Source organism: Panicum hallii, chromosome 7 (genome assembly GCF_002211085.1).
Source record: "Panicum hallii strain FIL2 chromosome 7, PHallii_v3.1, whole genome shotgun sequence".
NCBI lineage: Eukaryota > Viridiplantae > Streptophyta > Magnoliopsida > Poales > Poaceae > Panicum > Panicum hallii.
In genome coordinates, this window is record NC_038048.1 from 41,098,839 (window position 1) to 41,113,866 (window position 15,028).

At 50.8% G+C, this 15,028-nt stretch overlaps 2 protein-coding genes across 2 annotated transcripts; both read left to right on the plus strand.

Annotated features, from left to right (window-relative positions):
* The first annotated feature begins 6,960 nt into the window (after window positions 1-6,960).
* LOC112900168 (ethylene-responsive transcription factor ERF024-like) lies at window positions 6,961-8,043 on the plus strand. The gene has a single exon (XM_025968942.1). The coding sequence runs from the start codon at window positions 6,961-6,963 to the stop codon at window positions 7,858-7,860; it is 900 nt and encodes a 299-aa protein (XP_025824727.1). The 3' UTR covers window positions 7,861-8,043.
* Window positions 8,044-13,487: 5,444 nt separating this feature from the next.
* Window positions 13,488-14,376, plus strand: LOC112900795 (ethylene-responsive transcription factor ERF039-like). The gene has a single exon (XM_025969593.1). It carries the CDS (start codon window positions 13,633-13,635, stop codon window positions 14,374-14,376), a length of 744 nt encoding a protein of 247 aa, XP_025825378.1. The 5' UTR covers window positions 13,488-13,632.
* Window positions 14,377-15,028: the final 652 nt, after the last annotated feature.

The window sequence follows — 15,028 nt, forward strand, 5'->3', positions numbered from 1 at the left end:
GAATAAAGTTCTGACTAGAGATAATTTAGCCAAGAGACGGAAAGTAGAGGTGGATACCTGTCCGTTTTGCAATGAGGAAGAATGTAGCCAGCATCTCTTTTTTGATTGTGTGGTAGCTAGTAAGATGTGGATCTTGATCTCACAGGCTATGGTGTATGTGTAGGTATTTCTTTCGAGTCAGTAGGTTCCAAATGGCTTAGAATAAGAGATTTGCTGCTGTTAATATTATTAGTTCTGCTGCTCTTTGGAGAATTTGGGAAGTGAGAAATGATTTTTGCTTTCAGAATATGGAGTGAAGAAATATGGAATTCCTACTATGAGAGTAGTGATGCTGGCTCAGAATTGGCTAATTGTGTCCTGCCAGCAAGAAAGAGGAGCTTGTGGAGCATATAACGACCGTGTCAGTAGTGGCAAGAAAACAAGAAATGATTTTGGATGGGTGATGGAGCTGGAGGAATCCTGGATGGCTGCTGATTCAGTGAACGTCGCCAAGGAATCGCCGCTGAACATGAGGGACTGGGTGCTGCAGATACAAGAGTTAAGAGTACTTGTTAATGGTGTCCTGATCGAAAATGAATCGGTGGCTGATCGTTTTACTTAGCTTCTTTTTGTTCTGGTTTTGGCCCTTCACTTGTATCCACTATCCAGGTTACTGTTGGCGTAGTCCTTCAGTTAAAACTATGCTGTAAAACATTCTATTGTCTTTTAAAGGCGGCTTGAGCCCTAAAACTCAAAAAAAAAAAACCTTGGTAACTGTAATTGCTTTGTTGTTTTAAAGATTTTATCAAAAATATGTAGTAAAGACAACAGTTTGTTTAATAACAATATCATATAAACCATGATGAACTCTATACATTTGTCAATTTGAAAAGAGACTCCTTGCAGACCAGCACATCTGTACAAGAATAGCATTCTAGTTTGTACTTCACTGCCTCTCACTATACAGGCATGCCTATGGTAGGTTCAAAAGCCTAGCATTGCAATTTTGTAGCAATTAACTCACACTGAGGTTATAAGTTGCTATTGTAATCACACTTTTTTTCTGGAAGAACACTGTTTTCCGAGTTCCTTGGTTAGGAATTGGGAGTGAGGTTTGCTAAACTTCGCACTGCTGCTATCTTTGGTGCAATGGCATATGCTGCTGGGACCTTGGCAAGTCAACATTTGAGATGTGGGAGTCTGAAACCGGTAGCATGGATACACGGCGAAACAGCCGATAAAGTCCATGAGCAGAGCATGCTTGTACGCAAGAATCTGATTTTGTGGTTCATACCTGAGAAGCGTCTAAAAAGGTTGGGCGGAACTCCAGAAACCAGCTGGCTGCTGTTGACCATATATGTATTGGAAACCACATGACCACCGTCTGCGGTCTGTCTGTTCCCTTTCCCTGAATGGCGAGGTCAAAGTTCCGGTGCCTCGCAGATCATGATGCAGCAGCAGCAGCAGTACTGAGTACGTGGCTCGGTGTTTCGTTAACCGTTACTTTCGCCGCCTTAATACGATTGACATTAGCATACCTGATTCCGGAATTAGCTGCTGCATTTCCAGTGGAGGTCCGCAGTCTGTCTCCGTCACCATTGGCACCCTCGTTGCTGCACTGAGAGGCTGCGCCGAACTGATAGTAGCAAGACCTGAACGTACCATGCCCCTCTCTTCAACCTTTCAATTCTCATTTCTCTCAACACCATCAGACCTGAAACCACAAGCTATCCTTGCGTGTGGACAAACTGTCACTGGCACTGTAGCGGCACTCCATTGATCGTGGCGCTCGCCACGAGCTCTTTGGTTAGGGTTCCTGATTCCAAGGACGAAGAAAGCTGGCCGCGGCTTAAAGGCTCCATTGATGGTGTCAAATTAAGTAAGGCTCGGCGTCCTGCGTTGCTCGTCAGATCAGCAGCGACGAAAGGGCCGGCGTCGCATGACTCGCATCGGGGAACCGGCGGCGCCCCTTAAACTAGAGCCGTTTACAGCCTGTTGCGTTGACAGGCCGCGTTGATGCGCCCCCGCCTCAGCTCGACCAGCCGGAGACGCCATCGGGGACTGGTAATCACGCGCCGAGATTAGTAAATAAAGCTCTGACTGCATCGAGCCAGCACAACGCGTTTGACCCCGGGAGTATTGTAGGACTGGCGCTGTAGCAGCAGTACGCTGCTACTAGGCGTGTGGTTACTGTTGCCGGCCGTGAACTTCTCCCATCTGCCGGCGAACTAAGGTCCCGTTTGTTCCGCGGGTCTAAATCTTAGTGCTGTCACATCAAAGAGAAAATTAAGAGTATTAAATAAAATTTGTTTATAAAATCTTTTACATAGATGGATGCTAATTCGCGAGATGAATTTAATAAATCTTATTAATCTATGCTTACTACATTGATACTATAGTAACCATCCGTTAATTATAAATTAATATATCTTATTAGATTCGTCTCGCGAATTAGCTCGGAAGTTCTACAATTAATTTTATAATTAAATTTTATTTAATACTTCTAAATAATAAAATTATGTTTGATGTGACAGGCTAAATAGAACCAAACACTCCCTACCAATGCAGTAATTTGCTGAGGTTGATGCTACGACGGGATGGATAGTTAGCATTGATGGCCCTGCCTTGGCATCTCGGACACTCTGTTCAGGCTGTAACATTGTTTAAACTCGCCATAGGCAGGAGTGATAACTTCTGTTCTTGGTACCATCACGAGCTGAGGGTTTTATATTTGCCCATGACCATCTATCTGTTTATCTGTTTATGAGCTCGTACCGAGGTCAGTTTTAATGAAAATTTCATTCTCATCAAAAGACATGCGACATAGGCAAAAGTGATGACATAGCAAACAAATTATAAAGAAAGAGAAGAATAGAGTTTCATGGTGATCAAATTTGGTGTATACAGTTACTAAAAGCTATGAAACTAGATGAAACTCCGTTGAGAGGATTTGAGTTTCATCAACACAGATTTATCAATTTCTATTGGTCACATGGCATATTTGTTCACAATACCAATCAACAATTAAATATGATAGCTTATCTATAAAACTATACAATAAAACTATAAATTGAGAGGATGGTTTCATTCCGGTATCAATCTAACGTGGCAGTACGATAAAACTGTGCATCTTGGTAACGTCACAGTACGGGAAGACTGTGTGCCGACGTCAGTGTATTTAGGTTGGATACTGGTAGCTGTGGGAGCTGCACCTGCAGCTCTGTACTCCTTATTTAGCTTTAACTAATGGAGGTCTCATATACTTACTTGTAGCGTTATACTAGTAGCAGTACATTAGTAAGTTTCGTACAGGTTACATTTACGGCTGGTTTTTTCACTCCCGCCATGCAGCATCAGCATTCAGCGACTAAGAGGACCTCTCTAACTGTTGGCACAACGTGTACAGAGCATATCCTTCACTTTAAGATAGTATAGTTGCCAAATTTATCAGCACATTCGTGTTGCCCACTAACTAGTCATCTTTGATAACTTCCCCCTCCACCTAAACGCTTCAAAGACTTTTTTTTATCCGATTTTACTAACTTGGTAAGGTGAAGCCTGATACGGAAGTTGGTTGGAATTGGGTAGACGCGCGGGGCAACTCTCACGGTGAATTGTTAATTGCAAGTTAGGAGCACGTTAAGACCATCCACAGGAGTAGTTACACCTATAAATGTGCACCGTGATACTATGTAGCTAGGTACAACGTGCGTTTATGTGCGTGCATTGTGAGTGTCTGAGTTATATAATGTGTAATTGAAAAAAGGGTACCTTGGAATCGTCGTAGAGTAGTACTCCTGTGTAGCAGTGGATGCAACCTAACTGTAAATGCGTTGGTGGACAAGCTCTATAATAACGTAGAAGCAATGCGTGCCCCGCGACAGTACGCGTGTACCGCCCGAGCGCTGATTTGCTCGGCCCCGTTCGGTATAGGGACACACTGATGCGATCACCGTCTCTTTAGCTGACCCAACACTAGCTCGAGTGGGATCACCCACCTTCAACCGCGTGCACGGTTTCACCTCAGCTAGCACGTCGCCGATGGAGAACCCGTCACGTCCTTGTGTGTCTGTATCCTTCAATTCACCCGCATCATCGCTTAAGATTGCAGGCCTCGCAACCACAGGTACACGCGCGGTTCGGGTCGCCACTCGGCACCGCCTGCCCGCCCGCCGGCGGCGCCCGGTGGTCGGTCGCTGCCCTGCCCGGCCCCCGTCCGTGTTCCCTCCTCTCCCCTCTCACGACCGAGCGCGACGCGCCGTCGCCCAGCTGATTGGAGCGATCACGCACGTCCAATCCGCCCGAAAACGAACGAACGGCCAGCGGGGGCCGGCCGGGCTCCTCCACGCCACTCGGCTGGCAGCTGGCCGCGCTCGGCGCGCGCGCCGCAGGCTCCACGCTCACGTGGCTCCTCGACGCGGCCGCCATGGCTCCTCGCGCGGCAGGGCCCTGCTCCTGTCCTGGGGAGCCGCGCGTTCCGCGTTCCCGGAGGTCAAAGGGTCAAGCGTGGGAGCGCATGCCACGAACGGAACGTGCCGCACGGGCACTGTGGCTTCGTGGCGGGAGGGGAGAACATCGGCACCCGTAGCGTGGAGTGCGGGCGGCCGCACGGGAACCGTGCAAGGAAAACCGCTCGCGACGAGTACACCATGAATCCGTTAGGGAGCTGTACTAGAGAGCTCAGCTCCTAATCCACTGCTCCCGTCTCGTGATAGATTACTCTTACCGGAGCTTCTGAATTCTGGACCCGGGTACAGTTCCCGTGCGTCCGGTGGTAGCGGCGCGCACGAACGCACCGGCGTCGGATGACACGGGTGGCGACACGAACGCGTGCAAGGAATCCTACGAGTGCAGTGCAGGCTCTCCGGCCCGACCCGACGGCATTCAATTCGTCTCGCCAGTTCTATGGGAACTTGAGGACGATCTGGTGGTCATCTTCATCTCGATTGAAAAGCCTTGCATTTCTGGTAGAGCGGCAGCATCCGTTTTGACCTGCGCTGAGCTCCGCTGGAGTTAATGGAGCTGTACAATACAAATACAAAAACAGCCGTCTCGAGAGGTTGGACGAAGCGTAGAGAGACCACATCCCAATCCGTATCCGTCCTCCTCCTCCTCGTCGTCGTCGTCTACACGTTCCAATCAGGCGGAACTGAAATCTGGCGAGGATGGTGGAGCCCTGGCCTAACTCCCTCCCATCTTTTCCATCCTTGTCCGGCGGCCGGCCGTCAGAGCTCAGACGACGAACTAAACTAGAACGGGGGGGAGTCAAAGGCGAGAACCTGACAAAATCGAACCCAAATCGGGCTCCTGAATCGCGGAAGAGCTAGTCGCGACCGGATTCCGGCGAGATGCATGCTGGCCGAGACTTGTGCAGCTTGTCGTCAGGTTGGGCGCCCGGGCAATACGCCGGCCGGCCGGCAGGCTCGCACCCACGAGGATCGGCGAGCATAATATTTGCAGCCCCGCCTGCGTGGCATGCGAGTTCTGCACGCAAGCGCCACCGCCACCACTTGTACGATCCGGCTGCCTGCCCCTCACTCCTGATCTCCCGTTGCATTTTTGTATGCAGGCATCAGCGCCACTTGGCTGCGCCCCTGATCTCCCATTGCATGATTGCGCTGATGGAATCACGTTTATTGATCGGTTCAGAAAAAAAAAAAGGTTTGCTGAGGGAACTGGTTATTCTATTTTCCCCAGAAGGAGGTGCTGACTTGCATATTACTCTACTAGTTAAGAGCAACTGGAGACGAATAAGATGTTTTGAAGAATTAAGACGAATAAGCTAGATCGACTTGAATCGCAACTGTACAACTATAATAGTAGGTTAAGAGCAACTGGAGACGAATGAGATTGACGGATCACAAGCGCACGGTGCTACCATACAAGTCGTATAGGAGTAGGAGTAGCATTTTTCTTTTCTTCAGTCTAAGTGCTGCAGAGATGGGTTAGTTGCTTTTGTTTTGAGACCAAGCAGAGCTAGTTGGTTAAAGTACAATAATACGCTCTTGGTCTCCCTTTGCATTTACTGTACGTGCTGATAGCATCACGTTTGTTGATCGCTTCAGAATTTAATTTGTAATGGGTTTGTCTATTAAGACGATTGACTCGCAGTAGTAGACTAGTATTTAACAGCAACTGGAGACGAATAAGATTGACGGATCTAAAACAACAACAGGTCTTATAAAAAAAAACAGGTCAGATACTTTTTAACAAAGTGCTGCAGAGATGGTTTGCTTTAGAGATGGTAGGTTAAGTAGTAGTGCTTCTTTGAGCCCGTTGAGTATTACCAATAGTGATTGTCATTTGTCAATGCTTAGAACCTTCTATAAAGAAATCAGCCAATTGGTAAGAAAAGCTATAGAATAAATGATTCTTTTTTGTTATATGCACATGAATGGCACCTTTCAAAGAGTTTTTTTTTTCTTCTGAAAGCTGTATCCTAACTAATTGTGAAAATTCGTCAGTTCGCTTTCTTCTACTGCTGATATAATAGAATGTTTATTCTCTCTTGCTATATTTGTTTTTCTTAAATGAAAGGACGGTGTGCTCTGGCCCATCGTTGAAGAAACAACAATGATAAATCATGTGGCCTTTTCAAGTTTCTTTATTTGATTTCTGCTCATACTATAAATTTCTGTAGCTTTTCAAGCATCTCTATCACTCTATTGTCTCTGGTATGGATGGCTGAATTTTGATTCATATAAAGGTGAGACACATTTCTGTTACATACTATAAACCAGCTCTGCAGCTTATTATATTAGGGATAAAAGTAACAGCTCCTGTTCACTGATCAGTGATCACTAACCATAACGTACACTTTTCCTGGAAGAAAAAAAAAAGAAATTTAGATGTCTTGAACAATATGATAACCTGAAAAGAAAACACAAAAGGTTAAAGGAGGCGCCACAGCACAGAGCTAAGGTACCAGGCTACCGCTATTTATAGCCGGGGGCACTCGCTTCCATCTCCTAGCTACAAGCCATGGAAGCTACAGCCCAACGAGACATGGAAGCGAACGCAAACGCAACCCATGCAGCCACCACATCTTCTTCCTCCTCTTCGTCGTCCACATCTTCCTCCTCCTGCCTCATCAATGCCGCGCCACAAGAGGTGCCCAAGAGCTCCAAAACCACGAACAAGCGGAAGCGAGCCTGTTCGCCGGATTCCCAGGAAGTAGAAGCCAATGGCAGTACCGGCCACCAAGGCGAGGAGAGCAGCAGCTGCTGCAGCACCGACGATAACGCGGTGGCGAGCGGCGGCAACAAGGCCCAGGCGGCGGCGGGGGCTGGCGGCGCCGGGTCCGGCAGCCGGAGCGGGTACAAGCACCCGTCGTACCGCGGCGTGCGGCGCCGGAGCTGGGGCAAGTGGGTGTCCGAGATCCGGGAGCCCCGCAAGAAGTCGCGCATCTGGCTGGGCACCTTCCCCACAGCGGAGATGGCGGCGCGCGCGCACGACGTGGCCGCGCTCGCTATCAAGGGCCGCGCCGCGCACCTCAACTTCCCGGACCGCGCCCACGAGCTGCCCCGCCCGGCGTCCACGTCCCCCGCCGACATCCAGGCCGCGGCGGCCCAGGCTGCCGCCGCCGCCGAGGTGCAGTGCGACGCGCCGCCATCGCCGTCGCCGTCTTCGTCTGCAGAGCTGCCGTCCTCCCCCGCGGCCGACGCGTCGCCGGAAGCTGCCTGCTGCCCCGAGACGACGACGGCGCACGGCGGCGACGGCGGGCAGTGCCAGGACAACGCGCTGTTCGACCTGCCGGACCTCCTCCTGGACCTGAGGGACGGGCTGTGGTGGCCGCCGGTGTGGCCGGCGGCAATGGCCGGCGAGGAGTACGACGGCGGCGACGGCGTCGGGATGCACGAGCCGCTCCTGTGGGCGGAGTAGTTGCCACTCGCCTTACCTTTTCTACGCACTTTCGAGTATTCAATAGATACCACACTAGCTATAGTAGTAGTATACATCTATCTTCCAAAAAAACAGAGAAAAATTGGAAAAAGAGATACCACCAGACCGTATGTTTACTTATTCTTTATCTTAAATTAGCAGTGCTTGTGCTTGATTTGGCCATGGAGCTGCCGTGTGTTCTTTCTGTATCAGCTTGTCAGGACAAAGAGACGCCGGCTGATCGATAGCTGCCTGATGCGTCTGCAAAATCGCAATTGCTTTCTGTATGGTTGCATCTCGCATCAACAATGACAGCATTATTGTTCATCTTCGGAGAGGGAGAGGGAGAGAGAGAGAGAGAGAGAGAGAGAGAGAGAGAGAGAGAGAGAGAGAGAGAGAGAGAGAGAGAGAGAGAGAGAGAGAGAGAGAGAGCAAAAAAAAAACAAGAAGAAGAAGAGGGAACAATACAATTCTCCGGGTGACCTGTTTATAAGTGGTGAGCTGCCGTCCGTTCGGGGGTCGTTTTACGGCCCGGGTCGCCGGTGAAAGCGGCGGCGCTCATGTTAACGTTGGGCGGCAGATTCTCACTCACCGGACAGCTCCAGCCCGCAACGCTCCGGCGGTTCCCTGCCGCTGCCACGTCGTTATTACGGCCGGAAATCCAAGCACCTTTCATACAAAACAAAAAGAAATCGAAGTGCCTTTTTAAACCTTATCACGCCAACTGCACGTACTTGCCCCCGCGGATCGCTGCATTTTCTACGTGCTTCGGTGCAGAGGCACCACGTTGTCCCTCCGAGGTTAGTACGCTGGAAATTCGGCGAGCTGAACGAACCCAGCGCAAGAAACAAAAGGGCAAAGGGGACGGAAAGTTCCAACGCCCAGCGCGCGATATTCCCTTGTCCCCTTCCGCGGCTGGCTCTGATGACAAGCTAGAACAGTAGAACGAGCGGCGGCGGGCGGGGGCGGCCAATCGCCGCTGGGTTAGGTGCTCGGCACCAGCACGCCGAGACCCCGAGTTACCGGCTCCCCCCGCCCGTCTGGCGCCGGGATATTCCCTGCGCTCCACGAGCACGGCGAGACGGAGAGCTCGGCCACATTCCTGATCCCTCCGTCGCGGCGTGACACGTAGGCACAGCGGATCCAGGGGGGCGCGCCACCCCCGGACCGGACGACGGCCTCACATGCCCAACACATGGCCAGCGCGAGCGCGCATCGCCCGGCCTCGCGGCGGCGTGTCACGCACAGTTCGCGGGCACGGCGCCCACGGCGAGCTGCCTGGCGCTCGGTTACATTAATCGGACGGGCCGGCTCGCCGCGATGCCGCCGGGCGAGGATCCTATGCCGCGCGGGGACGGGGGCCTCGGGCCTTTGTCGCCGCCCGGTGGCCGGCCGGAGCGGGGCGAGGGCCCCGCTAGCGCCGAGCGGCTCCGGCGGCCGCTCGATCCGCAGGGGCACGGTAGGTGGGTGGTACGGAGCACGCGCTCTATGATGGCTCGATTGGTGCCTGGAGATTTTGGGTGGGGGTCGCCGGATCAGAGCGCGGGGTTCGGACAGGCCGGGGACACCGATCGATGCTGCGACGCCCGCGCACCTAGCGAATAATCGGATGCTTAGCTAGCGCTCACCAGCATGCCGGTGCGTGCCTTCGTAGCCCGATCGATCGGTGCAAGTTGCGCGCCCCCCTGATTAGCTCCTGATGATCTCCCGACGCGTTACGTGCCTCTCTTCAAGTTGCGATGCTCGCCCTGTGTGATGCCCTGGTTGAGATTTTGCAGGATATGCTACGAGAATTACAGGCGACTGGCTGAATGAGGATACCGATCCCATCGAGAGATTCAGTAAACAGCACGAATGGAATCCATCCAGGTGATGGGGCAGTACTACGTTCCTAAAGTAAAACTTGCTCGCGGGCTGAGCTAGACTGCACATGTGGACTGTATTGGTCGTGCCCGTTCGTCGTAAAAAATCAGCAAACTGATTATGGACCAAGCATGGAGCCAAACTTTTCCCTGAAAGATCTCCCATCGTCGCCGTTGCCATCGGCAATGAATCCCGACCAATCAGTTGTGCAACTTTTGCGTCCTACTAAAGGTTGAACGAAAACCCCAACGAGTTCGCATCAGATTCGCAAAAAAAAAACGCAAAATCCAAAGCCGGAGGGCACTCATCATCAATCAAAAGGCGAAGGAGAAACCGAGAGCGAGGAGCGACCGCCATGATTATTGGTCAACAGTCATTTTCTATTACGATCAAACCGCCAAAAGAAAATGCGCGCAGTAACTAGCATATAATCATACAAATGGCAGATCCCGGCCGTACTATTCTCGCATGTGACAATCATGCAACGCATCGGATCCGCCCGTCGAGGCCGCTGGTTCCACCGCGAACGGCCGCGTTTCCCCGGGCCCCCGTCCTCCCCGCCAGCTGATCTCATCGCGCCATTCTTGCTCGCCGGCGATGCTCCGGGCGGGCGTCGCGCCCGTCGATCAGCCGGCCGGAGCGCGTAGCTTTCCGCGACGGCGAGCGCGCGCCCTCCCATTATTTCTGCCACCCGTCCCCATGCCACGGCACAGGCATCAGGACGGCCGCCCGTTCTCCGGTTGCTGTAAGAAAATGACCACTCGTGTCGTGTGGAAGTTATACGCGATGTGCTAGTGTTAACCACTCTTTAGTTTGCAAATATATACATTGACGTGCTAACCGCCGGTCGACGCAACTGGCCGCGGGTGATCGACGAGCACGTCGTCGATCGGGCTCGTTGTTTTCACTGGCACTGTCACCTCGCGACCGATCGAGTCGTTCCAATGGCATCTCGTGCTCCGTGTGTTCTATAGAACAGCTCGTCGCTGCTGTCACGTCTCCCCGGTTTGTCTCTACTGCTGCCACTCAAATCAGCGAAAGACTAGGCTAGCTAGCTAGCTACCTGCTACTACTCCAGTACTGGCGTGATGACTAGCTGCTCGTCGTCATAGCTCAATCGGCATGCAGAAGTTGGGAGGGACTGCGTCCGCGTGCAGGGAAGAGGAAGGTCAAGTTGGAACGGAAGAAGCAACGGCCGTATGAGGCGCCGCCCGTCTTTATCAAAACAAAATAGGTTCCTGTGATGCTATGTGAAAAAGATACTAGTTTCTTTTCTTCTTCGTCTTCGATCCATGGTCTTTAATTGATATGTTTTCGATGGATCTTTAATTGCCGTGCGTAGGAACCGTGGTCCTGCGTGTCGTAGCTCCTCCTCGTTTGATGGTCGTCCTCGCGTTGCACATTAGTAGGTAGCAATTCGACCCATCGTCGTCTGGGGCTTTTGATGCAAAGATTTTCGTCGATAACATGTCCTTTTGACCCGGTTAAGTAACATGTTGATGATTTCGCAAAAAAAAAAGAGTAACATGTGAATGTACTACTCATGTCATGATTATTAGCTGAGATCCAGATTTGCTTTGAACGTATAATGGCTAAAAAAAGAGCCCATTTTCATGATATAGTTTCACACACTCACTTTCGGTCCCTTTTCTAGTCTTTGAGTTGGTTCCCTTTTTAACTTTTTTTCCTATATACATGCTCCGGTCACGTCTCCCCGGTTTGTCTCTACTGCCACTCAAATCAGCGGAGGACCAAGCTAGCTGCTACGCTAGTATTAGCGTGACTAGCAGGTCGCCGTCATAGCTTAATCATCATGCAAAACTAAAAACTGAGACTACGTCTGCGTCTGCGCAGGGCAGAGGAAGGTCAAGTTAGAACTGAAGCAAGTGCCTTATGAAGCGCCGGCCGTCCAAAAGTGTCTGTGATACTATGTGAAAATACCACTCGATCTCTCTTCTTCTTCGATGGATGTATAAATAATGTTTTCCATCGATCTTTAATTGCCGTCCATGGTCCTGCTTGCACCTTCTTCTCGTTTGATAATCGTCCTCGCGTTGCACATTAATTAGGTAGCAATTCAACCGATCGTTTGAGATTTTTTTGATGCAAAGATTTCATCGATAACATGTGTTTTATTATTTGGTTAATTAACGTTTGCTTTGAACGTACAATGGCCAAAAAGAGAGTCCATTTGCATGATACGGTTTCACTTTGAGTCCTTTTTCTCGTCTTTCAGTTTTTCTTTTTAGAAAAGGGAAAGTTTCTCGGCTTTCAGTTGGTTCCCTTTTTATCGATTTTTTTTGCTAAACACGATATTGTCTTTCAGCACAATTAAGTGTAGTTTTGTGTGACGTGCAATAAACATGTTTAAATTCTGACCACCAATTTATCTTTGAGTATTTAATTAGTGGTTGAACTAGTGGTCCTGAATATTTAATTCTGACCATCAACTACTGTGATTTCAGTTGGTTCCCTATAGCAGCATTTTCTGCAAAGGGAAAAATAATTTCATGGAACTCCAACATTCCAAGCACGCTCTTTGCCACCAGTTCTCCTCGGCCTTTTTCTTTGTGTAGCCTGCATGACAAGTTAGCCCTGATTCAAGTCATGTGCTCAATAAAAATTGGCACGCGCCTATATTCACCTCCTGTACGGTCCGTCCCAAACAGCATGGCAGAGTCTAAAGCACAGGTACGGTGCCCATCATCTAAAAAATAAAGCGCAGGTGCTACGTCCAGGGCTTTTATCTGTCTCCGTCACCACTCTAAGTTTCTCAGCAAACACTCATGGTGCCAGGTGAAATCTTGCGCCCAAAGAACGAGATGATTGCTCGGCCCCCAAGCCTTTCCCAGAGGTGCTTTTGTCGCCGCGGCTTACGAAACCTCGTCAAGCTTTTCGGGTGTGATCTCAGGAAGCATCCGATCGAGCCTCGGATGCGCGCCGCGAGCTCCTCCCGGACAGTTTTATTTGTTAATGCCCACACGCTGGAATCTGGCAGCGTTTATACTGATTGTTCCGCTCCGCAGACCATAACACACGGCGAGCTGCTATAGTTTAGTTCCGTATCAGGCAGCAGAGCAGAGAGCGAGACCGCTTTTGCTTTGCATCATCTCGCCTCGATCTCACTCGCCATCCTGAAGCTTTCCCCAACAAACACAACTCGCTCTGCTGGTGGACGCGGCCAGCAAGCATTTCCCTCGTTGCCATTGTATAATGGGACGAGCAGATTATTGTAATACGATTATACAAAAGCTTCCATTACACCCAGCAGGTGTCCAAATCTTGTGGGTCTCTGAATTGGGGATTTGGTGCAGTTTATTACTCCACGCAAGGCCCACGAATTGGTACGGCGCGGAATAGTTGAGGAAACTTTAATCATTACTCGTCCAATCCAAGCAACGCAGCACGAACCTGAACTGTGCGCCGGGGCACCCATCATTGCTGATTGCTGGGACAGAAAAACAATGGGAATCAAAGGTGGGTTCAGACTGTTGACCACCACGTACAGAAGCGCGTAGTCGGAGTAGGACAGAAGAGTCCCTTGGGTTTGGGTTAGCTACCTCTCTGATGCCCTTCCTTTCGACCCTTTCTCTGTTCGCAATGCCAATCACATTTTCTTTGGGGCAGGAAAACTGAAAGAAAAATGTGCCACTCGAATTGCGGTTTACACATTGACTTTCCGGAGATCAGTCCAAGTGTGGCCTGGCTAGGAATGGTATATATTCGAATGGTGCCTCACATATCGCAGTCACCAAGCACAGCGATCAGTTGAGTTCTAAGCCGTAGCCGCAGCGGATTAAGTCGCAAGAGACGCCACTAGTCCGTCGTCATCAGCAGCAAGCGAGAAGGCTTAGTCGATCGCCGACCATCGTCAGCGCTTCACTTCTGGTCACGTCAGAGCGAGGAATAATGGAGCACGAGCAGGTGTTGCCGCAGGTGTCGTCCGAGGCCTGCACCTGCAGCGACAACTCGAGCTCGATCACCTCCGTCAACGCGGCGTCGCCGAGCTCCAGCGACGACTCCGGCAGCGCCGGCGGCAACAAGGGCACGAAGCGGCCGCGCAGGGACCTCAAGCACCCGACGTACCGCGGCGTGCGCATGCGGACGTGGGGCAAGTGGGTGTCGGAGATCCGGGAGCCCCGCAAGAAGTCGCGCATCTGGCTCGGCACCTTCGAAAACCCGGAGATGGCGGCGCGCGCGCACGACGCCGCCGCGGTCGCCATCAAGGGCCGCGCCGCGCACCTCAACTTCCCGGAGCTCGCGCACGAGCTGCCCCGCGCCGCGTCGGCGGCACCCAAGGACGTGCAGGCCGCCGCCGCGCTCGCCGCGGCCACGCTGGTGGCTGCTGCTTCGCCCGTCGTCCCGTCCTACAACAACGCCGACGCAGCGGATGCCGACACGGCGGCTGACCAGGCGGTCGAGCAATACGATTACGAGCAAGCGGCGGCGCCGGACTTCGGCATTGAGAATGCAGCTCCGTCGTGCGGCGGCATGGGACTGGACCTCGCGTTCCTCGACGTGCCGGATGCTCCTCTGGACTTCGGGTACATGCTGTCGCCGCTGCCGCTGCCTCCGTCTTACTGTGGCTCGCCGTGGGATGACATCGCCGACGAGCTCTGCTTCGAGGAGCCCTTGCTGCTCTGGGAGCATTGACGATCCAATCCAAGAGTAGTAGCTAGGTGCATGCACGAGATTCTTTTGTTTTCTTCTTTGTCTGTTTTTGGTCAATTCGTTAGTGTGTAACTAACATTGTCGTCACTATACATGCTAACAAATGTGCAACGTAGCTGTAGTTAGACTGAATCATATTTTTTAAAAGCAATAAGATGAATATTCTAGGACAAATAAGATTCCGTTGCAGGCAATAAGATTCATATCGCCCTGGGCGCACACCATGGTTTACAGTGGATGCAATCATGCATCGCACGATGAATATTCTAGGACAAATAAAAGCGAACTGCCGTTCTGTCTCTTGTTGTGTTGAGCCGTCTAGCCATTCTATGGGAGAAGGCCAGTAATGTTCCAGATCGTAGCCAACGTATGGAGCTCAGTCATATACTACAAATTTAATTTCTCGCCAAAAAAATGTTGTGAATGTACACTCCCTCCAACTACAAATAAGTGTGTCGTTTTGGACTGTACATACAATCAACATGTTTTAACTTTGATCGTCAATATATCTTCATATAACATGGCTAGAGCTGCCTTCAAAAGTTTTAGAATATTATTATTATTTTAATTTGATTTACAAAATTATTTAATGGTTAAATAGCGTGTCTGCAATGGCACTTATTTGCCAATTTGT

Bases quoted from the DNA above. Each gene is read 5' to 3' on its own strand.
- LOC112900168 (XM_025968942.1), top strand. From the start codon at position 6,961: ATGGAAGCTACAGCCCAACGAGACATGGAAGCGAACGCAAACGCAACC.
- LOC112900795 (XM_025969593.1), top strand. From the start codon at position 13,633: ATGGAGCACGAGCAGGTGTTGCCGCAGGTGTCGTCCGAGGCCTGCACC.